At 31.9% G+C, this 25,918-nt stretch overlaps 3 protein-coding genes across 5 annotated transcripts; 1 reads left to right on the forward strand and 2 right to left on the reverse strand.

Moving 5' to 3' along the window:
- Positions 1-5,898: 5,898 nt before the first annotated feature.
- On the forward strand, positions 5,899-11,483 carry LOC108345711 (protein unc-13 homolog). Of its 2 annotated transcripts, none has more exons than XM_017584418.2 (5): positions 5,899-6,714; positions 8,158-9,024; positions 9,215-9,670; positions 9,827-10,016; positions 10,105-11,483. In XM_017584418.2, exons 1-5 carry the CDS (start codon positions 6,304-6,306, stop codon positions 11,034-11,036), a joined length of 2,856 nt encoding a protein of 951 aa, XP_017439907.1. In that variant the 5' UTR covers positions 5,899-6,303; the 3' UTR covers positions 11,037-11,483. The 2 variants fall into 2 exon arrangements, with proteins under 2 accessions (XP_017439907.1, XP_052723539.1); XM_052867579.1 differs by having other exon boundaries at positions 6,576-6,714; positions 8,139-9,024.
- Positions 11,484-11,923: 440 nt separating this feature from the next.
- Positions 11,924-21,133, reverse strand: LOC108345891 (dolichyl-diphosphooligosaccharide--protein glycosyltransferase subunit STT3A). Of its 2 annotated transcripts, none has more exons than XM_017584731.2 (23): positions 20,741-21,133; positions 19,967-20,029; positions 19,719-19,774; positions 19,528-19,599; positions 19,274-19,379; positions 19,143-19,193; positions 18,731-18,826; positions 18,446-18,505; positions 18,247-18,360; positions 17,674-17,760; positions 16,725-16,828; positions 16,539-16,634; positions 16,154-16,274; positions 15,986-16,066; positions 15,773-15,904; positions 15,446-15,673; positions 14,717-14,860; positions 13,785-13,971; positions 13,616-13,713; positions 13,400-13,479; positions 13,226-13,313; positions 12,253-12,342; positions 11,924-12,149 (listed from the first exon to the last, which is right to left on the reverse strand). In XM_017584731.2, the coding sequence occupies exons 1-23, from the start codon at positions 20,858-20,860 to the stop codon at positions 12,093-12,095; spliced, it is 2,331 nt and encodes a 776-aa protein (XP_017440220.1). In that variant the 5' UTR covers positions 20,861-21,133; the 3' UTR covers positions 11,924-12,092. The 2 variants fall into 2 exon arrangements, with proteins under 2 accessions (XP_017440220.1, XP_017440221.1); XM_017584732.2 differs by having other exon boundaries at positions 15,779-15,904; positions 20,741-21,132.
- Positions 21,134-24,924: 3,791 nt separating this feature from the next.
- Positions 24,925-25,731, reverse strand: LOC108345376 (lachrymatory-factor synthase). The gene has a single exon (XM_017583974.2). It carries the CDS (start codon positions 25,682-25,684, stop codon positions 25,169-25,171), a length of 516 nt encoding a protein of 171 aa, XP_017439463.1. The 5' UTR covers positions 25,685-25,731; the 3' UTR covers positions 24,925-25,168.
- Between the last annotated feature and the right edge of the window lie 187 nt (positions 25,732-25,918).

Below are 25,918 nucleotides of genomic sequence, written 5' to 3' on the forward strand. Positions count from 1 at the left end.
TTTCTCCTCCATCAACCCTCACGCTTAACAACCACCATCATCCACTGCATTCATCTGCGTCACCAACATGCACAAAAACCAAAAACCAAAAACAATCACAAACTCCTCGCGCCTCTACCAACCAAAAATCGCGAGTGTGAGATCGCCATTCTTCTCATGCACCTCAGTTTCGCAGTGCCGTTGTGAAAAGCCACTTATAAATTAAAACCAGGAAACCCAACTAAAATATAAGCAATTAATCAATGCAAAAAATGTCAACCTGTATTAAAACTGGTAGAAAATCCATATCTCAGTAACAGTAGGTGTGAAAGAGATGAGCGGACGTTTTAAGTGATTGGGGGAGAAGAATGAAGGATTTGGAAAAAACGTGGCAAATATTTTAGAAAAAAAGAAAAAACGTAGCATAGATCTGGTTCACCGTTAGCCACCTCATACAAAAACTTAACGCCGTTCAATTTTAAAGACTAAACATAAGAGTTTCAAAACTAAGAGAACTAAGATGAACAAAACTTTTGAAGAGGAACGAAATCAAAAATCATTTGATAGTTTAAAGATAAAAACATATTTAACCATTTTTTTTATCTCTATGTATTTTTTAATGGAGAAGTTATTATAAAATTAATTTATAAATAAGAACCATTGTTTCAATATATTCTACCCACGGAAAACAAAGATTTATCAACGTGAAGAAAGTTACTTATATACATATTTGTCTTCGATTTGAAAACAGCTTCTTCTTTTTTTAATTTTAAACAATTAATATATGTGGAATATATTGAATAATTACAAATTATATAATAACTTTTTTATTGGAAATATTCTAAATACTAAAATATTCTGTTAAATTGGAGAAAAAAAAAACTAGGGTTAGAATATAAATAATTGAGGCCGACAAAAGAGCAAAACGTACAGAAACAGGTGGCCTCTCAATGTCAAGTGTGTCGTGTTCACAATACTAGTTTTCTACAGTTCTGAAACAAATGTTTTTAATTTTCTAAAAAAAACAACTTAACCAAATAGTTTCATTTTATTAATAAATTAATTAATAAAACAGTTTGAATTGAAGTGGGATTATCTTTATAAAGTGATTTCATTTTTTTTTCAGTTTGTTTCAATCAATTCTACATTCATATATAGTTTTTACATATATTTGAATAAGTTTCTCAGTAGTATTTTTTGAGAAAATAATAGAAAAAACTTGTTAATATAAATTTAAACTAATATACGTATAAAAGAAATATATATATATATATATATATATATATATATATATATATATATATATATATATATATATATATATATATTATTGAACGTGCTTCAATTGGGTTGAAGAATTTATCTTGTTCAATTGTTTTTTCTGTATTTATCTATCTGCAATACAAAACTAAAACAAAAAAAAAAAAGTAGTATATTGGTATTGTTAAAGAGTTGTCACTGTTGAAATATTCTACTTTGAAGATTAGGTTAAGAATTTTTAAAATTTTAATATATATATTAGAAATATATTTAAATATGTGTAAACATTTTTTTTGATTTAATATTTTAAATAATGATTCTAAGTGAATAAATTAAAAGTATTGTTTTTTTATATATATTAAACTAATAAATTATAATAGTAATTGAAAATAGATTTGTAAACACAATAATTTAAATTACAGTATTTTTTTCATATATTTACATTTTTTAAATAATATGAAACAAAAATTTATAATCTTTGAATTATCATTTTTCATTTTAATAAGTCAATTTTATATCTTAAACATGTAATTTTAAAATATATATAAAAATATAGAAAAGTTGGCATACCAACTTCTAACTCGCTCTATTTCACAATTTAAATATGACATTTTGTCTCCCCAAGTAAGTAGTGGACAAAATAAATCTACTTATATATTCAATTTAAGTGAAATATTCAATAAATTGTCATTATATCTTTCGAAGCAGGAGTTTTACTTGGAATGTTTGGATGAATATATATAAAATTGTTTATATTAAGAATGATAAAAATATTTATGTTGGTTGTATCTTCCTATAAAATCTATTACAAATAATTCGTACACGCGAATATTTATTATAGTATCATACAACTCATACAGACATTAATTATTTATAAAATATTAAAATTAAAATTATATTTTATTAAATTTAATTAAAATTAATATTAATTTTTATAAGTAGACATTATGGTATGATACTCGACCCGAATGCATGACCCGTATTAATGGATGTTGAGAGAGTGATTAGGACTTGTAAAAAAAATAAGATTTGGAACAGATGGCAGCAAATAATGGGTTGGTGTCGGTGGAAGAACTAAACTCTCAAGCTTTATTATATACCCACGTGCCCAAATTCATTTTTTCTTTCTTTCTTAATTCAATTTTAACAAAACTTAGAAAAATAATCACGTTGTTATTCTTATTGTCACAAGTTTATTTATTTACAAAATATAACTATTTATACATAGTTTCGCATGCATTCCATGACATTACTAGTTTTTATTTTTATTTTTTAAAAAAAATCAATTTATTTTGGTTCGTATGTCTTTTTTTCAACTCACCTTTGATTTATAAAGTTATGGAAATGAACACTTGCAATTATTATTAAAAAAATATTGATATATTTATCGAAATAATTATAATAAAGCTTATTATTAAAAAATATTTTTAATATGTTATATAAATAAATAATGGATACTAATATTATCAGATAAGAATGTTTTTCTTTTGGCAATTAAATTGTGTATTATTATTAGACTAAAACTGTCTCATTTAAAAAAAAAGGGAAAACTAAATGTGTAATCAAATTTTTATAAAGACTAAAATTATAATATTTATAATTACAGTGATCATGCTAAATTGTTCAAAAGAGTAAAATAGACACAACATATGGTAATAGTTGTTTGTGATGTGGACGATGAGATGATGAATTTTATCTTCAATATTGTTTAAAAAAATTATTAAAAATAAATAAGAAACAAATTAAGCTTTTAAAGATTCCTGGTGTTATTTTAGAACTCTCTAATAATGATGTCAATAGCTTCTATTTATTGGTACAGCAGGAAAAGAACAAAATCACAATAAGTAATCTACTGGGCCTTAGTGGCCCGATACTTTTTTGGAATGTAACTCAAAAGAGGGTTGTTTGTTGGTTCTTCCTGCACCTCCTTTTCTTATTTATGCACTACCATAAAATTCATAAATCCCAAATTATCCCTCCTTAAACATGAATTAACCTAGTGTTCACTAGATAAACATGAATTAGACATTCAATGAGAAAAATTAAGCTTTAGGTTTAGTGAATTAGGATATATTTGGAACTAAGCTCTTCATTAATATTTTTAGGAGAGAAAAATAAAAAAAAATGAAATTGGCTTTTTTATAAGCTAAATTCAGTTTATGAAAAAATTTAAAATAAAAATTTAGAGAAGGTATATGAGAGAATTTGCATCTTTAACTTATGTCTAGAATAATTTTAACTAATAGATCAGTTAATTTTATTTTTTTATTCTAAAAATCCTCATAAAGAAGTAATCCAAACATGCCCTTTGATGTGTTTTCTTTTAACACGTAGTTTCTAATCACACCCTCATAAGTTTTAAAATAATCTTTCTCGTCCTTCGGACTTTCAAATTACTTGGTTTGAAAATTTCACAGAATAACTTTTTTCAAATTTTCAAACATGATTTCTGAAATAAATTTTTCAGAAATATATTTTATGTATTTTGGAAAAAAAATTAAACAAAATTTATAGAACAAGTTTTATAGAGCGTAAATAATAATTTTTAGGGTTAATTTCTTTTAATGAATTCCTTTTTTATTCAAAACAATCTCTCACTTCTTCTTTGCTTCACAAAGTGCAATGAAAAGTGGCTGCAATAACAGAAACGGCGACCACAGAGGTGATAACGGAAGCTGTGGCAGGTGGAGTGTATAAGAGTATTTTTGTACTTTTTTGCTAAATGGGAGTACAGTCAATAATAATAAGGGTGCAGGAAGAAAATACGGAATTTGGATTGCACTCTCAAATTAGAGGCCCAATAAAAATTGGGCCTTTCCTTTCCTAGTTGAGTTAATGGCAGTTGCTCCCTACATCACCACGGACTGCTTCCAGCATCTCTTCATTCCTGTTTTGCCCTCAAATAAACGAATGCTGACATGCGCTTATACTTACATCCGTAATATATTTTTACTTTCGTTTTTATCACACCAAAACCAGACTCCTCTACAAAGTAATGCATATCTACACTTTATCACTCCAAAATCATTAGACATGATAACAACATGTATGTTTGGGTTCTTCTCCTTAAAGATTTTTAAAAAGATGGTGGAGAAGTAGAAGTGGTAAGTGGTGGAGAAGTAGAAGGAGTTGGTGGTGGCGGTGAATGAACCGACGTTGGTGAAGGAGGAAAATTCTCCGATGTTGACGAAGGAGATATTTTCAGCGGAAATACGATAGATGGAGGAGAAGAGATTTCTGGTGATGGTAGCGACGTTGGCGGAGATGGTAAAGGCGATGACTGTGAAGGTTACGATGGCGGTTTCAACGATGGCAGAGACTCTGCGTCGTTCAATGACTGCTACAACAAGTGGTGGAGACGAAGCTGTAATGAAATTCGACATAGACGAACATAAAATTAAAGTAAATAAAGGTTAAAGTTTAAAAAGGTATTTTTGTAATTGAAAAAGTTACCAGAAGGTACATGAAGGATTTGGTGGTGGTGGAGAGAATAATATCCTGAACTAATGAACTTGTCCACTCCTTCCTGTCACATTTAATGTAAAAAGGAGACATTAAAAAAAAACTAAAATTCGTATATTTTTTCTTATTTGTAGAAGAGAAGCTATTTTCTAATTTCAATGTTAGGTAAGTATGAACTTTAACAAAGATTTGCAACACTGTAGGATTAGAAATATAGAAAGTATTCATTGAGTTGAAAATGAATAAAATTATTTAAAAAAACTACAGATTTCTTCTATATTTATAAAATTAATTTTTTTTATTAGAAAAAGAACTATGTTTTTACAATTTTCAACTATATTAAATATATAGTTGAAATTACAAGAAATTTTAATCCCAAAAACAATTAAAATCTTTAAAAATAATCTATATCAAACATACTTTTAATGTACGTAATAGTTACTCTGTTTATACATATTAGTTTTAATATCTATTTTTATACTCTGAGTAGTTAAATACTTATGCTCACATTTATTACTTATATTTTAAACCTATTAAATATCGTTAGACACAGTTCTGTTTAAGCTATAAATATATTTTTTAATACAATGAAGTCTGTTAGCTCTGTACAAAAATAGCAAAGATAGTTATTTAGTGAGTGTTTTTTTCTCTATAGATAAAATTAAAATAAAAAAACACCAAGTTCATTTGAATTTTTAATATTCTTAATTAACCCTTTTGATTGACAAAATTAAAAATTAAAAAATTCACAAAAATATAAGATCAAGTTTTTTCATTTAGAGAAAATAACATTAAATCAAATTGAAGTTTTCACACAGAGGACAAACATAACCAAATTAAACGATAATCGAATAAGATAAAAAAGAATCGAAACGAGTGTCAGAAATATAGTATACAAGATTCACCTTTAACAGTACCATACATCATTATTACAATACAACAAAAGAATTAATATAATTAGAAATGACAAAAAATATTTTTATATTACTATTCAATAATAAAGTAAATAATATCAATAACTAGTAATGTAATCAGCCGAAACATTACTAAAAAAAATGATCCTCTTTCTTAAAAGATGAATTACATATTAAAATATCACAATTAGTGTAAGAAAAAGTTGTTCATATCCAGGAAATAAATAATTAAGAAAAGAATTATGTATAAGACGATTGATCTTATCATATCCAGCAAGCAAAGCATTAAAAAAATGGTATAAGAAAATGTGTCTCAATCCAAAAGATGCAATTTTGTTTTCTTCTTTATTCCTTCATCATCTTTTTGTGTGTCCCCACTGTGCTCTCTGCAACCACCGTTCTTCAATTTCAAAGTTCAAAGTTCAAACTATGATCTCACTCACTCACACCCATTTTTTCACAAAAATTTTCTCTCTTTCTTTAATTCTCCGACTGGCCCACGCACCTATCGTCAAAGTCAAGCAAGAATAACAAACTCAAAGGGCCAAACGAACCAAACTTCCCCACAGCACTTTCTCTGACATCCAAGCAGAGAAATCACGGTCCCACTTCACGCGCCTCAAAAAGTTTCAAACTTGCGCCACCACATATCAAGATCCTTTCAATTTCTTATCTGGGTCACCGGCAAATGTCCGGAAAGAGACACCACCAGAGCGCCATGCCGGTGCACCCAATTCAGGAACTTCCCGGAGCTCCGTTTGGCGACCCGGCTCCGTATTTTTCAGAATCGGAGCTCCGGGAGACGGCGTACGAGATCCTAGTCGCGGCGTGCCGGAGTTCGGGGCCGAAGCCGCTGACTTTCATATCGCAGTCGGAGAGGGGGGATCGCGATAGGGCGGCGCCGGCGCCTTCGTTGCATCGGTCGCTGACTTCGACGGCGGCGAGCAAGGTGAAGAGGGCCCTGGGGCTGAAAACGTCGTCGTCGAAGGGGAGCAAGCGCGCGGGGACTACGGGGGAGTTGGTGAGAGTGCAGATGAAGATTTCTGAGCAGAGTGATACCAGAATTAGAAGAGCACTTCTCAGAATTGCTGCAGGCCAGGTTTTGAACTTAGTTTTGAGTTTAATTTTCTATCAACTTTAAATTATCAATCAATCTGAATTCATGTTTGGAATGAGTTTTAAGATGGATTTTGTCATCCGATTATTTGTAATCGGATCGAATGACAATCTTTCTGCTCTAAAATTTAAGAAGCTATTAATAGTCATGGATTTTTTGTTTTATTATGAGGGAGAAATGGGTGGAGTGTGTGATTTCAAATTTTAAGGTTTGATTAAAGGGTTTAATTTGGACTCATAAATTGAGTTTTGCTTAAGTTGTGCTTGCCTTGCAGTGGAAGTTTTGTTCATCTTTACCTTATTCAGGTTGTCCTAATGAGTGAATTGCACTTAGTTTGACTTGATTTGACTACTGAAGTGTGTAGAGATTAGATGGAATGTTATACTTAGGTTTTAAGCAAGGACATAAGTAATTACTGTTTGATTTTCACAGTTTTGTAACTTGTGCTATACCTGATGACAAAGCTGCAGAATTCATCGTTTGTCGTTGCCTATGATGCACAAATATGATACGACAATTTGATTATTCTAAAAGTACATGTGATGTGTACGTGTAAGATACCGTATCTAATACAATTGTCCTAAAAATATATACAATGCCATGTGTGTAATATTCTTATCTAATGAGTATAAAAGTTCATAAAACATAATAAATATGAAATTTCAATTTTGTAATCTAAATTAAGATCATACTTATTGAACATTACTAAAACAAGAGAAATTATAAATAATTGTCATCATAAATACAGTCTGCAAATATGAATCATATCAATCTAATTTCTTTCTAGAAATCATTTGTAAAGAGTTTTCATTGGCTCATTAGAAACAGTGCTTGCTTCTATGTTCTGTACTAAGAAGTTTTATTGAGTGTTTGTAACATCATTTAAAGGCTTGGATACTTCCTTAATATGTATTTGTGAAATATCTGAGACTATTAGAAACAAATTGAAGTATTGGTGATTCATAGGTTGTTGCTCATGATGGGTGGCAACGATGCTTGACACATTCTATCTTCAATGTCTAATATCACAGGTGGCACAATAGACTCAACAAACCTCAGTCCAAAGTTATTGAATGGGCCTAATGTGATTTAGCTGACCTGATTTTCAAGTTGCTGACCACTGAGCTGTAGCTTTTCATAAAAAAAACACAATTATAATTTAAAACTATATGAAGACAGACAAGAAGCTAATAAACATCAGTTATCATTGATTGCATAATATAACTTCTGTTTATTGTTTGTTTGGTCATTAAGTGGGATATGCTTCCTACTGTTACAAAAGGGTCAATTTCACTTCATTTCTTTGTCTATAGTTGGATGGAAACATGTGGATCAAAATTTATAGTTTGAATATGTGCATTATGGTTCGTTGTATCTGTTTAATTACAGTAATAACTTACTACTAGGTGTTTGTTCATGAAATAGCTCGGAAGACGCATGGAGACAGTTGTTCTTCCTCTAGAGTTAATCCAGCTGTTTAGGAGTTCTGATATTCCCAGTCAACAAGAGTATGAGGTTTGGCTGAGGAGACATTTGAAGGTTCTTGAAGTGGGACTTCTCTTGCATCCGTATCTTCCCTTAGATAAATCAGACCTTTCTGCACAGACCCTCCGGCACATAATCCATGGAGCACTTGAGAAATCCATGGATATTGGGAAGAACGGTGAATCAATACAAACCTTTCGGACTGCTGTATTGTCTCTTGCTTGCAGATCACCTAGTGGATCTATTTCTGAGACATGCCACTGGGCTGATGGTTTTCCACTGAACCTTTGGATCTACCAAACTCTTTTGGAAGCATGTTTTGATCTTCATGCTGAATCTTCTGTGATAGAAGAGGTTGATGAGGTCTTAGAACTCATTAAGAAGACCTGGGTTATGCTTGGAATTAATGAGACGCTGCATAACATTTGTTTCTCATGGGTCTTGTTTCATAGGTATGTTGTCACTGGCCAAGGGGAGAACGATCTTCTGTTTGCATCTAGTAATTTATTGGAAGAAGTTGGGAAAGATAGTGGGGTCTCAAAAGATCCTCTTTGTTCAAAATTTTTGAGAAACACATTGAGTTTGATATTAAGTTGGGCAGAGAAAAGGCTCCTTGCATACCATGATACTTTCGATGATGGTAATATTGAATCAATGGAAAGTGTAGTTTCACTTGCAGTATTATCAGCAAAGATATTAGAAGATTTCTCTCATGACTACAATCGGAAGAAGAAGAAAGAAGATGATGTAGAATACACTAGAGTTGATAATTATATTAGATCATCTTTGCATGCTGTTTTCATTCAGGCAAGTTCTGTCATTCGTTCCATCTCCCTTAAATATGAATACTTTCTTTACACATGACAAGTTATGACATGTTTGTGTGTATGGTTTACTTTTGATACCACTGACTGAAACTGGATAAAATCAACGTTTTGATTTTTCCTAATGTGGTGCCTCAGTACGAGCTAACTCTTTTTGATCTTCTTTAAGGCAGAAGTTGGAGAAACTGGACCCTAACAAGCATCCACCAAGAAAACAGAATAAAGCCTTTCCCATTCTTTCTATCCTTGCTCGAGATATTACTGAACTGGCTTATAATGAGAAAGCAATATTTAGCCCCAAACTGAAGAGATGGCATCCTCACGCTGCTGGTGTTGCCATTGCCACCCTTCATGTGTGTTATGGAAATGAGTTGAAGAAGTATGTTAAGGGTATTAATGAGTTGACACCTGATGCAATAGAAGTGCTGATGGCTGCCGACAAATTGGAGAAAGATCTGGTGCAGATAGCAGTGGCCGATTCTGTTGAGAGTGAAGATGGCGGAAAATCCATTATAAGGGAAATGCAACCTTATGAAGCTGAAGCTGTAATTGCTACTCTGGTTAAGTCATGGATAAAGATCAGAGTAGATAGATTGGGGGAATGGGTTGACAGAAATCTCCAACAAGAGGTTGTTGCTCTTAATCTTATCAAGTGAACATAATATTTGTTCTTTCTTTTATCAAACAAAGTGTTTCTCCTTCCATTGAATATTTTTGAGGTTATTTGAAGATGTTGTTGGCAAGTTTAAAAGATGTAATTTTAACTTCACCTTTGCTTCCCATAGGTATGGAATCCACAGGCAAATAAAGAGGGCTTTGCACCTTCTGCTGTTGAAGTTCTACGAATAATAGATGATACTCTGGAGGCTTTCTTTCTGTTGCCTATACCCATGCATGCTGATTTGCTTCCTGATTTGATGTCTGGTCTTGACAAGTCCCTCCAACAGTATATTTTGAAAGCCAAATCTGGCTGTGGTATATATGTATTGCATAACATTTATTTTTCTGAGGGAAATTTTTGAATCACTGTTTGACCAGGATTTCCCTTTTCTTTGATCTGCAGGGAGCCCTAGTAGCTTCATCCCACCATTGCCTGAACTGACTAGGTGTTCAACGAAATCAAAATTCAATGGTGTATTCAGGAAGAAAGAAAAGTCACAAGTGGCTCAGAGGAGGAAAGCCCATGTTGGAACCACTAATGGAAACAGCTCAATTGATATAGCCCAGATGTCTGTTCGCATCAATACCATGCAGCGCATTCGAATGGAGTTAGGGGTTTTGGAGAAGAGGATAGTTGCCAATCTCAGCAGTTCTAAATCTGCTACAGACGATATAGCAAATGGGGTGAGCTTGAAGTTCAAGCTTTCTGCATCTGCTGCTGTGGAAGGCATTCATCAACTCTGCGAATGCATAGCATACAAAATCGTTTTCCATGATCTGAGTCATGTTCTCTGGGATGGGCTATATGTTGGGCAAGTTGCATCTGCCAGGATTGATCTTTTTCTTCAGGAGCTTGAGCAATACCTGGAGATCATATCATCTACAGTGCATGATAAAGTTAGAACTCGTGTAATTGTTGAAGTAATGCGGGCTTCTTTTGATGGGTTCTTGCTGGTTTTGTTAGCTGGAGGTCCGTCGCGCGCATTCTCTCTGCAAGATTCTGTCATTATAGAGGAAGATTTCAAGTTTCTTACTGGCTTGTTCTGGTCTAATGGAGACGGATTGCCAACAGATTTGATAGAAAGACATTCTACCACTGTCAGAGGTGTACTTCCCTTGTTTTCTGCAGATACTGAGCACATAATTCAGCAATTCAGTCAGCTTACGATGGAAATGTATGGTTCTACAGCCAAGTCCAGGCTTCCATTGCCTCCAACAGCTGAGCAATGGAGCCCCACAGAACCAAACACTCTTTTGCGAGTATTGTGTAACAGGAATGATGAAGCAGCTGCTAAGTTCCTTAAGAAGAACTACAACTTGCCCACGAAGGTTTGAGTCTAACAATTGACAAGTAACCACTCTGATATGCCACGCCTTCCACCCATTATAGATTTTTAGACCCATTTTTGTGTTGAAACACTGTTTGGTTTTTGAGGATACGATTGAAGTAAAGGTGGGTGCAACTGTGCGTTATACTCTCTTACTGATCAAACTCTAGGAAATATGGTGCCGTATCGTCAATAATGCTCAGAAGTATACGTTGTACAGGTGTGATTCTTGGCTTGCTAATTTGTTGGCTTATTTTTGGTTCTTGTCCAAAGCAATTACTGACGGCATTGTAATACAAAGAAGTATTTATAGTTACTTACAGTTTGTTTTATTATTTTGAATTGAATGGTTCATTTATTTGTGCAACGATGTAATCTCCTCCCCTTGGCCCCTCCCAACAAACTATTTGAGCTTGTTCTTCGTAAATGAAACAAATTATTTATTTGTGTGTCTTTATTAATCTTCGAGGCATTTATTAATAAATTAGTTATTCGAAGACTAAATTTATTATTAATGTGAAAAATCCGATTCCGTACTCTTGATTGATGACGTGTTGTTCAAATACCTAAAATGTTTGCTTTAAATTACAATCAATATTTGTGTTGTAAATCAGGCAACACGAAAGCTAAGAAACTGTTAAAACAAGAGAAGCAGTAATTGACGTTAACAAACTATTTTAAACGGAAAAACGCTAATCTTTTTTAAACTTTGTACAGGGCAGTAGCAATTAAGTGTCTTGAAAATCTTCAGAACTTATTTTTAATCATTTAGCAGAAAGGTATATCCTTTTTTTTATTCTTTTAAACACATTTAAATAAATACCCTGGCCAGAAAATTAACATGAAATCATTTTGCTGAGAGGAATTTCAATCCTAAAAATGAGATCTTACAAATTGGGTCAAAATATGGAATTCCAAAATTTTCATTTGATCATTCGATACTCGAGAGTAACCAACCATGCCGGCAAAATCTCTTTCATGGCAATTGCATTAGTTGTATACATGTATACATGAAACGCACACTAATAAGCTTACCCCTACCCAAGGAAATGAAAAATCTAAACTAAAAGGGATTCCTCTTTAGTCCTTTTCTTTTCGAGGCAGTTTTTGAGCTTGTTTTCTGCAGAACATGGAAACCAGAGACCAGTCATGGCTAGGTTAAAGTGATCTCCAACTACAAATATTAAGGAATTAAGGCACATAGAAAACAATCATATACTCACCGATTTCGACTTTTTAGTCTTTCCTCTTATCCTGTTCTTTGGTGGTTTCAACTTGTATATCCGAACCATCCAATGGTGAGTTGTGAAGACCTAAATGCATTGAAAACCATGTCATCAGTAAGACTAAAGACCACAGAAGGTACTGAAATTATTAATTCTCATCAGAATAACTAGAAGAAAATTGTTAACAAACGAATTTTTAGAGTACTAATTAAGGAATCAAAAGTAGAAATTTTACAGCCCCACTGCAACCCCATTGGAGATCTTCCTACAACATTTTCATATAATTAAATGCATTTACTTATCCAAATAATTCTTAAGAGGATTCTAGAATAATACAATACTACTGCTATTAACAATATCCAACATATTGAACAAAAAACCCAAATATACGACTTTTAAGTTTTACTAGTACAATAAACGCCAAGTAAACCGGCAAAAAAATATAGAATGGCTAATACTTCAAAGAACTCTATATTCCAAACCTAAAAATTTGAGTATTTTATTATTTTCAACTAGAACTTGAGAGAGACCAAACCATCAGTTGGAGTTATGGGTACTAAAGAGGGTGTAAAAATCATAGATTGTTAAAAAAAAAAAAATATAGCGCGAGCTAATAGAATCGTATAAAAATGACAACTACAGGTAAAATAAAATATACTCTCCAAAATTTCAAACGGTAAAGTTTATTACCACTATAGTAGACTGTCGAGGAACGATGCAAGATAACTATCCAAACACAAATAGAGACTCTGTAACAATTAACACATCTGGAACATTATAAATGAATTATTGAAGACATTGCACCGCACTGGTAGGTTCTCCGTATATTGTAGAACAAATTCCATGGTTATTCAGTATGTAATTCATCATGAATGCACTGAAAATAATTTTAGGATCATAATAGCTGAAGCACACAACAACATACAGTTCCAAATATAATATTTTAACACATCAATAAAAACAATCTAACCTCCTCAAAATGCGTAAGTTTGAAATGTTTCTTTCCAATTTCTGTCCGCCTCACTCTGTCGAAAGCTTTACCATCTGTCTCCACAAACCTGGAGAAAAAGCAGAGGAAGGGGAGTTAGGCACCATACCAGCTGGAAACGTTAAATTTGAAAACCAATTTTAGACAAAAGCTGACCTGTAATATGAAAGTTTATACATGAGGCAGTTTAGCATTGTTGGTGTGGCCATGGAATCAATCCGATATTGACCATCCCTCTTGAAATTTGAAAAAAAAAAGTTAACACTCCTCAAAAGTTATATCACAAGTGAAGCTATAGTGTCATCTATTCTAGAAAACAAAATATCAAGGCCAGGATAAAACATTGAGCAACGCAGGACTAATTTAACTTACTAAATAATCTGGTTCCTTTATGTGAGGGAATACACCCCCTCCAATACGAACCATCCACAGGAATTTATTGATATCATCACTGGGATAGCCAACCAGTCCTGTTAATAATTATAGCATCTAATCAGAACAAGGTGCCTTAGGATAACCCAATAAAGAAAAAGATGCTGACCTCCGAAGACAACAAGGACATATTTGACATCCAGTGACTGGAAAATTTCCCAAGCTGCCTTCTCTGGAGAAGACATGGCAGTACCAACAGTAGCAATATGTGTGTTATTCCAGGTGTTATTGTCCACAATGACTGTTCGGTTAGCCATCGCAGTTGTCTGGTACCCATAGTCCCACCAAGATGCCACCTACAACAATTTTAATCAGCGTCAATATTTAAACATTTTTTACTGTTTCAACCAGCATGTTTTTTCTTCATTTGGAGTAAGAATAATCTTAGGGCGCAACCAGTTTAGGAACTTCAGCCACAAAATTTGTAATTTAGAAGCACTACCCAATTACTTAAATAAAACAATATTTGCTTAAAGCTTTAACCAAAATTCGAATATCATTAACCAATTTTCACATAATCCCTTTTGAAATTATGAAGCATATTAATAAAGAATAAGCAACTTCTCAATAAATTTCCACTGATCACAAGTGGAAAAGGAACCAACATGGTCGGGGAACAATAATTTGTAAAAGGAATGTTGTGTGCCCAAGGTAATATATAACATCAGTTAAATCACCTCAGTCTCAATTGACTTTCACCTTTTACATAATATCAAACTACTGAATGGCCAATTTAGTTCACCAACGGAAACATCATCTGTCAAATTGGTTATTTAAATTTAAGTAGCAGAAGATTCTTTAATTTCAAAACATAATCTAAATTTCATAAATTAGCACAAAACTCAGGAAGCCATGGAAGCTAACCAACACTGATATCACCACACAGTCTATTTCAGAAAAAAAACATCAGTAATTACCCTGTGTTCTGAACTTGTAAGAGAAAAAAATTGAGGACATAAGTTAAGCAACATGGGCAAAAAAAAATGGCACACATGACACATGTATTTCAGCCAAAAAATAACAAAATCCCATAGAACTTACTTTATCATCTACTTCTGTATTATGACTCAGCCAAGCATATGCCTCTCTAAAATCATCAAAAACATGAAGCCCGTCGTGTGAATGTGATGTTAAAACAATAGAAGGGGCTGAATAAGCTTCTGCTGCTGCCCATACACTGTGAACCTACATTTGAGATCAAGATAGAAAGGAACTTTTTTGTAACATACAGATTGAACACGAAAGGGCATTATTGTTCAGAAAGAAATTAAAAAAAATCAACACAAGTTATTATACTTCTACTTGAGTATTAACTAGCACAGTCCTACACTTTTTAACTAGGCGTTTGTTTCAAGGTATAATAAAGGATTCCTAGGAAAGTAAGCTTCAGAATGTTACATATTAACGTTAGGTTCACTTTTTGGAATAACATTCCCAATTCCCATCGGAATGGAAGTTACTATTTATAATAACTACCTCTCAGCCACTTCATTATTTCATCACATTTATTTTTCCACTTTTATTCTTCTTTTAATTGTTGATTAAAAATATTCTTTTCTATAATTGCTAAATGTCAATCAAACATGTTCAAGGGAAATAATATTCCTTGACATAATATTTTTGGGAATGTAATATGATACCAGGAATCAAGGGGTTCATTTAAGAAGGAAAGTGAATTTTAAAAGAAAAAACAAAAAAAAAAAAGAAATATCAAATAAATAATCCACCTTAGGAAACTTTAACTGAACAATATCATGCCTAGGAAATTACCACATAGAAGGCGCCTAGCAACACAAGTAAGATAATAGCAATGACGGATGTTTCCAGAGGTAAAACCGAAAGCCTTTTCTTAATTTGTGACTTGCTAAGAGGCTTTTCCACAGGTTCCTTTTCCTTCTTTTTGCTCTTCTTAGAGGTCCGTTCCTTTGATGTGTCCTCAGTTTTATCTGCCTTAACCGAATCATTTGGCACAATATTTTCAGAACTGCCTTCCCCTGCCTTGATAATAAAAAACAGAATTTGAACAAAGCAAACTAATAAAACGAGCAGAAGAACATATGAAGTCAAAACTGGTGACGTTAAAAAAATAAAGCTTACATCAACCTGAGAATGATCTGATAAGTGAGGCAACTGAAACTTGATAGATCTTGTAAAAACATCAAAAGCCTGAGAAAGGGCAATCCCAGACAATATACATGCTGCTGGAGCAAGTACAAGCATCAAGCGAACCTGATATTCATCAAGATTATGTCTTCAATAAAATATTAAAAAGGCAATTGAATGAGAAAACACCTCCACTATTATGCTTACCATGACTCCAGAAAAGTATACTGATGTAACAATATAAAGTACCACAAAGGAACTTGCATCAGATAAGGGAGAGAAACATGCCTACCATAAGAAAGCACCATCACGATTTAGTTTATATTGAGTATGGAAAACAAAGATAAAACAATTATTTTATAAAAAATAACTTACAATAATTCCAGCTGGAACCAGGAATGCCAAGACATTGATGTCCATGAAGTATGAAGGCCAAGTAGGTGGCTGATGCTCACTAACACTAGCAATGATTGGAATATACTTGCTTGCATAAGTACTGTCACAAAACAAATACATTAAGTATTGTAGCCAAATCATTGAAAGGAAATATTTTGCAGAATGACAAAGAGAAAGGTGATATTCAAAATTCACTTCTTTGGGCTATAGTACTATTATATTAGGTAAATTCCATGGCTATTATGAAATTGAATAACCAACAATCCCCTTAATCATAGAATACCAGTTTAGGTGAAGTAAAAAAATGATTAGAATAATTTTTATAGGATTTGAATGGTAATGAAGATTGTGAAACAGCTCTTACGGATCTAGCAGACTTAAACTTCTTCCACTCCATCCCTTAGTTGGGCTTGAAGCTACCAATGCTATAAGTACTGCCACCATTGCACAGCAGACAGCCCTGCAAAATAAACAAGAATAGCAGGTACTGGTTTAATATCTTCCAGCAATGTTTTGAATAGTCAAAAAAATCAATAGAAGGGACACCCACAGGCCAACAGAAACAACTAGTGCCACAGCTACTTTGAACATTTTTGGGGAAAGAATTCCTTTAATATAGTACACAAGAGCCACTACATGGATGATAATGAAAACCTGCCCAAGAAAAAATAGGTAGGTAAAAATACAGCTAATAAGGTGGATATAAAGAGACGGAAAAAGGAAAAATACTATAAAAAAATTATTGGATATGCTACAAAATAAAATGTATGTGTCTATAATCAGTGCTAAATAATGATTGTCATTACACTTGCAAAATAAATAGCATTTACTTCATAATTAGATTTAGAAGCTAGCATGAGATTTGCAGAAATTGGTATACTATATTAAATAATGATTTAGTTAAATTAAAAACTAAAATAACAAGGCTAACCAGACACAGTAGTAGCACCAATTGGTGACAATAGGATAGTTTAGTCACCCACGATGTTGATCATGTGGCCTTTCTGAACTTTTAGTTAACAAAGCACTGTAAATTTGATCTATACAGGTAGGAAACAAGTTTGTGTTGTTGTATTAAAAGGAGTCACATGTTAACCATGATATAGTAGTACTTTTATTTAATTAACAAAGTGTTTTACAATGCACATTGATCTTTCATAAAAATATTTGTATTGAGTTATCTCAACAAAGTTATCAACTTCCAAGTTCATAAGCCTGTTTATAAGAATACTGACACTGACTAGCTAAAGGGTTATTTAAACACTTTCGTTGATATATTGGCACATAACTTCTCCCTCCACAGAAACAAAAGGAAGAAAAACAATATTCAGTTAACTATTTTATTATTACCGTTATAATTTTGTGACAACAATCCCATTGAAAATAAAGCACTCACAAGAAAATGTACGCAATAATAGTGTTAGGCTCAAACATGCTCTTGGTCACAGCTTTATTGTAAGTTCGACATAATCCAAAGACTGGGATGGAACTGAACTCACCAGAAACGATGCAAAATGCTCTGATGTCATCACAGCATTAAACCCAACCACTGGCACCAAGGAAGCCAACAGTGTGCCCAATACAACCTGCATTAAGAAAAATGTAATGTGAATCTTGAGCAAGATAGACTGATTTGAGATAGGTTCAAAACATAAAAACCAAATTCAGACCAGAAATACCTCTGGCTTGTAATTGTAAACAAAAACGCGCTAAATTCACAAAATATAGTAAATATGTGACCCAAGGAACTACAAATTCTCATAGAAAAATAAAGATTCTACGCATAATCAAATTCTTCATTCATGTATTGCTAAAAGCAAGTTGAACCTCATTGTCGAGCATTTTATCAAGTTAAACCTTGACAAAAAAGCCAAATCAACTTGCGAGACGAGGCTTTTTTTGTTGTTTATGGTTGTTAAACCTAGACAAAACTCTCACATGTATTATCCAAATTACAGCTTACCACATTAAGCACAAGTAATATACAATGTACATTTCAACTACCCAAATCAAAAGGAAAATGCATTTATTTAAACTCTAAAAATAACTGTATGACTGAAAGAGCTACTTACAAGAGGTGCATATGCAATGTAGAGTCGAGAAGAATAGCGACCAGTTACAATGCACAAGAGTACATGCATAGGAATAAGATTAATGATAAAAGTGTAGCCTCCCCATGAGCAAACCTGAAAGATAAGAAATGAATTTAGTATGAACAAGAGGGGTCAGGGGCAATGACAACCAAGATAAATAGTACTGTAAAAAGCTTACCATGTAAAAGTATGCTATGGAATTCAATGTGGCATAAAAAAGGGATCCTGTGTTGAGCGTCTACATGATGTTTAAATCAAGTCAGAAACTTAAATAGAAAACAATACAAAGCTTAGCGGTTTCTAAGTGCAGAGGCCACCGAACTGACTGTTCATACAGAATATTCAAATTACACATTATCGGACAATGATAATAGAGCACTGTAATAATCTGGTGGAAATTTTAGAAACAAGAGTCATTATACAAATCAATGCAAGGAAAAAGTTCCTTGCTTTAGCAGATCACCTTAATATAGAGATAGAAAGTGAAGATCAAAGCAAATATAGCAACAGCTTCATTGTCATAGCTGCCAGCCACTGATCGAGATATATATGATGGGACCTGCACTCACAAGATGAATCAAGATCAATTACATGTAAGAGGGATGTCAGAGCCCAGCAAACAAAAAGACCCAGGCATATTAGAAGATAGCAACTTACTAACAGGCATCATTAATTTACAAGTACACATCAAGACACGTGGTTACTAACCAGCATCCAACAATTTTACTAAACATTGATCATCTAATCATTCATACAGAACGTTCAATGGTTGAGCCAATATTTATGACCATAACAATCATAAATAAAATTTTAATAATCATTAGGAAGATTGGAAGACAATCTCGTGAAGTCACAAAGCTTATTGAGAAATTCACCATAGCCAGAAGAATTGCTGCTGTCAAGCCAGCCCCCGTACCCTTAACCTCCTGCAAAAGGAAGCAGCTCAAATTAGAAAGTACACAAATAACAGAAAAAATATCAATGTGAAATTCCAGCATCAACAAACCTTTGTCAGAAGATAAGTTGCCCATGAAGCGAAGGCTGAGAATATAGGTGCAGTAAACACACAGACAGTTTCAACAGAGAGAGGTATGTTTAGGGAATTCAGTATCCTGAAACCAGAAGGTACTGTTAAAAATATACCAACCATCTTACATACGCTTCAAAACCTTTGCTTGAATGGATATTTAATATTAGTATATAACAAATAGAAAAATCACAGCATACACAACCAACATTTACAGTGTTTCAAATGCCTACCACCATAAGGTGCCGGCTGTCAAGGTCAACCCAGGATAAACAGTCCCACCAATTACACGACCAAGTGGATACCTTGAAAGTGACAGAAAACAAATACATTATATTATATCCAGAAAGATTTAACAATGAGCTGTTTAAACAGTGCAAGTATAGAGGAAAAATTGCTTCAAAACTAAAAACCATCAGCTTACCAAGTTCGGTCATCAAACCAATTCCAGAAATCATATATCCCATTCTTTGTCAAAAACTGAAAACAACAAATACATCTTATCTTCTCTGAAATTTTATGGCATTGAGATTAACAAAGTAAAATTAAACAAACGTTTTTGCCATGAAGAAATTCCAATTTCCATTATCCGGTATGAAAGATTCCTTAGTCATCCCACTAGAACATAGTAATATGAGCAAAATTGAAACATTCCAGATAGTGCTTGCTCACCTGAGTGACTCTATAGTTGAAATAAGGATCAAACTCGTGAATAACACTCTCATACTTAATAACCTGTACACAATGCATAAAAAGGTGAGGAAGGGAGTACAAGAAAAACTCTGCCAAACTGATGGAAATAGATAACCTACTCCAATGCCGCAGAAAAAAAGAAGGCTAATACAAATAGAAAATTGAGTAAGCACTTAGTATTCAGTTCATAGAAATGGCCACACCATATCACCATTTCCATACAATTATTTCAACAAAACACGACTGCTCCACGCATTCGTGCTTTTGGAACCATAACCAACGAAAAAGAAATTAACGAAATACAGATACACTGATTAAAATTTCAACCAAAGGGAAATGCTTCAATTTAGAATATAATCTAATATTTTAAATACTATAATCGGAAATTCCCTTCAAATGCACGTACATTTGAAATCGCATAACATCTTCTCACACATTTCAGTCTAAGCATTACTCTTACACCACTAGTGTAAGCGTTTTTTTTAATCGTTGACTTATCTCGCGAATGAACGAACACAGCTCGGTCAAGTCGCAAAAAACAAAATCTAAACACTAAACCGTCACGGCTAAGTCACTAAGATATGTTCGATGATTGTTATAGACACGACGAAAAACACGACAGTTAAATAGAGCTGTAATCCTGGCTACTGAATTTAGAAGCAGACAATCACGTTGAAAAAGGAAAACGCGAAATCGGAACGTGTTTCAGGTAATCAGATCTGCTGAAGAAGGATGAATGAGGAAAATGCTTACCGAGAATAGACGGATCGAGAAGGCGAGAACGCCGATCAGAAGAAGGATAAAGAACGCGAGAACGTTGCCGAAGGCGTGCCTGACAGAGGACACGCCGTTCTGAGCATCGGAGGCCGCCATTGACGGCCAAATTGAGCTCTGAAGAGAGAGAATGTAAGCGAAGAAGAAATAAGAGAGAGAGTTTCGGTGTGACTCACTGGGGTTTATATCTGTGGAAGTCGTTGCCGAGCCGATGGGGAAGACCAAGCTACGTTGGCTTGCAGAGGATCAAAAGACCATATTGGGTCTGGTTTTACGAAAAATGACTGAAATATCCTTTGGGTTCTGACGTGGCGAAGTTTTGTTGGATTTCTTACAAATTTTTGCCACTCTGGATCATGTGATTGGATGTAGACTCTCTCCTCTTGGGTCTTCGCTTCAGAAATGGCTGATTTTTCATTCCTCCTTCAAGTATATACTGTTAGGCTTTCTCTTCCTCTCAGGTATCTCTTACTAATTTTTAAAATGATAATTTTACATATTTTTTAAGATATTCTCTATAAATATTCGTTTTAAAAAAAATTAAAAGTTTTGTAAAAATTTTGGACCATGATTTTTATAATAATATTTTTATGAAAAATAATCTTTGGAAATAGGATTTTAGAAACATATAATATGCATTATAGAACCATTTTTTTTTAAATACAGTTTTCAAAATAAATTTTCATAACACATAATAATATATTCTAGAATAATTTTTTTCCGCAATCTTCTGTATGATTTTTCTTCTCTTAGCTATAACGGCATCAATGACAATAGTAATAGTGTGGTCCAGTTAGCATCGTTGTCTAATTCTAGTAATATATGGGTGCAGTTAGCATGGTAGTCCATTTCTACTAATATATGGGTGCATTTAGTAATAATGAGGTGCAGGAAGAAAAATATATTATTACTTTGGGAAGCAAGTTCCATGGTTTCCAAAATGAGATTTTTGGAACAATAATTTTATAATAAGATTTATAGAAAGAATTTTTGGAACAAAATAATTAATACGGCAGTACAGTTGATAATTAAGTGGGTACAGGAAGCAAAACATATTATAACTACAGAAAATACAATGTTAATTGGAATTTGGGAAACAAGGCCCATGGACCAAACACTCACTAGCCCAATGCACGGACCGAGTTTTTATTAGGTACTATTATGTGACCTTATTTCATAAAAGTTTAAAAAGTGAAATAACTTGAATTAAAGTAATGGTGGAATCAAAGTCAAATCACAAACCCTACATAATACATAATAATGATTATTACATAGAAAAATATATCACATAAAATTAAAGAAAAATAATTATTAGTTCATATGCTTTAAGAATAAATAATAAAAAGAAAAAGAAGAAGAATATGTTTAGACACATAACTTGTAATTATTCAACTTCGATTCTATTTTTCAAATACTAAGACAAAAATAAATTATATAATGTTTGTAGAGATTTCATTCTACCTCATTTTGAAAGACATTTTCTAATACTTTGATTAATACACATTCAAAAAGTCTCATGCCAGTTTTTTTACAAAATAAAAAATTGCAACATTTCACGTTATGAAAAGGGGCAAATTAAATCTTCTAAAATCAGATATATACCTAAACAATAAAACAAATACACATAGATCAAAATTTCATGACAATGTAAGAGAAGACTAGATTTATCATATACTTCTCAAGAAAGTAAAAGTTGTTTTTATATTTTGTCATTACATACAAACATAATCCTAGATGTTTTACTTAGTCTATACAAATCATTCATGTACAACAATATAAATTTAACAAATTCAAGAAAACTTATTTAAAAACATAATGTAGTTTGGTGTTAATAGATAATTGATAAAATTTTAAAGGGTTAACTTGTGTTTTAGTTTTTTAACTTTGACAAGAAATTAAAATTCACTCATATATAAAATTTTGATATATTTTGTTTCCTATAAGCTTTAAAAATGAAACGATATAATTATTTTAATTTAATTACATTATTTTTTTTACATATAAAATGTGTTTCATAACATATATTGAAGTAGAACAAGTATAAAAAATTAAAATATTAACATGAAACACATTTTAGATGTTAAAAAAATTAACATAATTTGATTAAAAAATTATATTAATTATTTTTTAAAATTAAAAAATTAAAATGTATTAAAAAATTAAACAAAAATATTTTAATTTTGCATTTACATATAGACTAAAAATATATTTAATCCAATTTTAAACTTAATTATATATAATCTAAAATATCAATATTCTTCTAAACGAGCCTACACAACATAAATAATTAAAAATTAAAAAAGAGAGACAACCAACTTCATTGAAATTGCAAAGGAGCAAAAGTAATATGAGAATGAAAAAGGAATTACTATTAAAATAAATCACGAAAAGAAAAAAAAAGATAATGTGAGAACAATAACAAATTCAACGAAAACAATATAGTTGTGCTTAATAAATGCGTTTATAAGAAGAAATAAAAAAATCATATTCACAACAAAAAAAAGTAGATCTTATGTATTTGAGAGGAAAAATAAAGAGAATTTTCATAAAATGTTTTAAACATTTTCCTACATCTATTACTCAATTAACACACCCACACGTGTGTATATTATATATATATATATATATATATATATATATATATATATATATATATATATATATAAAATGTTATTTTCATATCATAATTTTTTTACTTATTTGTTTCAGTCAAACAATTGTTTTCTATTTTCTTTATTTTTTTTCTTTTATATTATATATTTATTTATATTTATCATTCGGAAAATAAAAGTAGTTACACGTGCTAGTAATAGTGACTCACATGAGCGTCTGTCAAGAAAAACATAGTTTGATAATTCAAACTTGATAATGAGTTGGTGTTGTTAAACATAGCCAAGTCACCCAAACAAACAAACTCGTTTTATTTATTTTATTTATTTTTAATTAAGAACCACGTGCTTTTTGGAAAAATAAAAATTTGCAAATACAAATATTATGCTGACCACACGTTATCAAATTTGGCAGGGCTACAGTACTGCAGTTTTTCTAACTGGTCCTTTTTGTTGCTCTGTACTATTTCATGCAAAATAAAAATAAATAAAAAAACGTTTTTTATTCCAGCATTACCTTAAAAACTTTATTTGAATTACTACTTAAATAAAAGTGTTCTAAAGTTACTTTTAAATTAATTTCTCATATAAGATAAATCCACGTTATAACAATATAATAATCAATACAGGTTGCATTTATTTCTAAAAATTCTCCAAAATTTATGATTTGTTTCTTCTTAAGATACCAGTACTGCATATGGATAGAGTTCATCATAGGTTAAATTTTACTAATAAATTTGGTTTATCACTTTTAATAAACCCTCATTCCCCATATTTTTTATTTTCCTCACAAAAGTTATATTCTAAACTTCAGTAAAGACCAAAACCAATTTACAATACAAATCTACTTGGCTAGAAACAGTTGTGACGGGATAACAAATATATAAATAAGAAGAGATATTAAAAGTTAATAAATGTCATTTTTAATCTTAAAGAAATTAATTTTTTTGAAATTCTAACTTAATTTTTGCAATACAACACACAATATTGTAGAAACTAAGATAAATCTTTTTATGATAAAAAAAATTGTTGTTAGACACAATTTCACCCTTATTTAAAGGTAATAAAAAAAATTAGTTTTTGTATTTATAAAGAAAAAATAATAATAAAAAATAACATTAAATAAGAATAAAAAAATTTGAATATAAAAATATCATTGTCCTTTCAAAATAGGTACTCAGTAACAACTTAGAAAGTCACTTTAAGTCTAATTATTTTTTACTTAATTTACAAAAGTAAAGATTATGTAAAACTATACTTATATATACTATGAATTAATTTTATTTTTTATTTCTAAATTCTAAATTAATCATTATGCTAAGAAATGATAAATATTATCATAAATATCCATAAATTCGTAAACACGTCTATAAAAAAATATTAAACTGAATTAATGGGGCGATATATATATATATATATATATATATATATATATATATATATATATATATATATATATATATATATATATATATATATAAAACAGCAATATCACTGTCAATTCCATTGTAAATATCATTGTCTTCTGAATAGACTCTCTATTACCAAGAAAAGTAGATTAAAAGTCATAAACTTCTTATTGTACATACTTATCACAACACTTTAAGACAAAACTAAAATATCAGATGCATAAATTTTGAATCACAGTAACTCCACTTCAGCAATATCATATGCATGCAAAATATATGATATTTATGAGCTAAACCTTTAACTAATAAAATATTAATTATTAATATTTATTGATAAAAAAACAACAACAACAAAACAGCACAAACATAACAGTATCTAAGTTTGTCCTTTACTTGTGGGACATGAGTGCTTCTTCCATGGTCTTCAAACCTTGTTCCATGTTCTTAGCCATGGCAAGCAAGCCTTTGTCTATGAAGGAATCAAGATATTCAAGTGTCCAGCCTTGAACCGGTTCGACTTCGTAGAGCCACTCAACCTCACACCCTTCAGCGGTTGGCCTCACTGTCCAGGTTGCAAGGTAGGAGTGAAACCCAACGTTGCTATCCACAATACAATAGGTAAAAGTCCACCGAGCAGGGTCGATGGATAACAGCTTCTGCTTGGTCCAGTTCACAGATTTTTTGGCATCATCGTCCACCGGTGTCTTGAAACCACCGCAGAAACGCACACACCCTGGTATTCCGGAGATTCCTTCAACGGGAATGCACATCGGTGTGGGAAACCACTTGCTCAGGCCGAAGAAATCCTCCAAAAGAGGCCAAACTTTTTCTGCTTTCACTCCTTTCACTTCTGCTATGGCCTTCCCCTTCCATTTTTCCTGGCTTCCTTGCTCGATAGACTCCATATTTAGTACCTGCAATGTCACACACACAGAAAGAGGTTTATGAAGTTGGTATCTTTGCTATGAAGGTGTAGCCTTCTATATATATAAGAGAAACTGGTCCTACATTAGAACGTGGAAAATTTTACTTTGAATAAAAGTTTTGAAAATTCACACAAAAAGTATTTTACGTTCGTTTGATCTGAATACATTCATTTGAATTAGTTGGTGAAGTCTTACTAACGATAAATATTAATA

This window comes from Vigna angularis, chromosome 8 (assembly GCF_016808095.1).
Source record: "Vigna angularis cultivar LongXiaoDou No.4 chromosome 8, ASM1680809v1, whole genome shotgun sequence".
Lineage (NCBI taxonomy): Eukaryota > Viridiplantae > Streptophyta > Magnoliopsida > Fabales > Fabaceae > Vigna > Vigna angularis.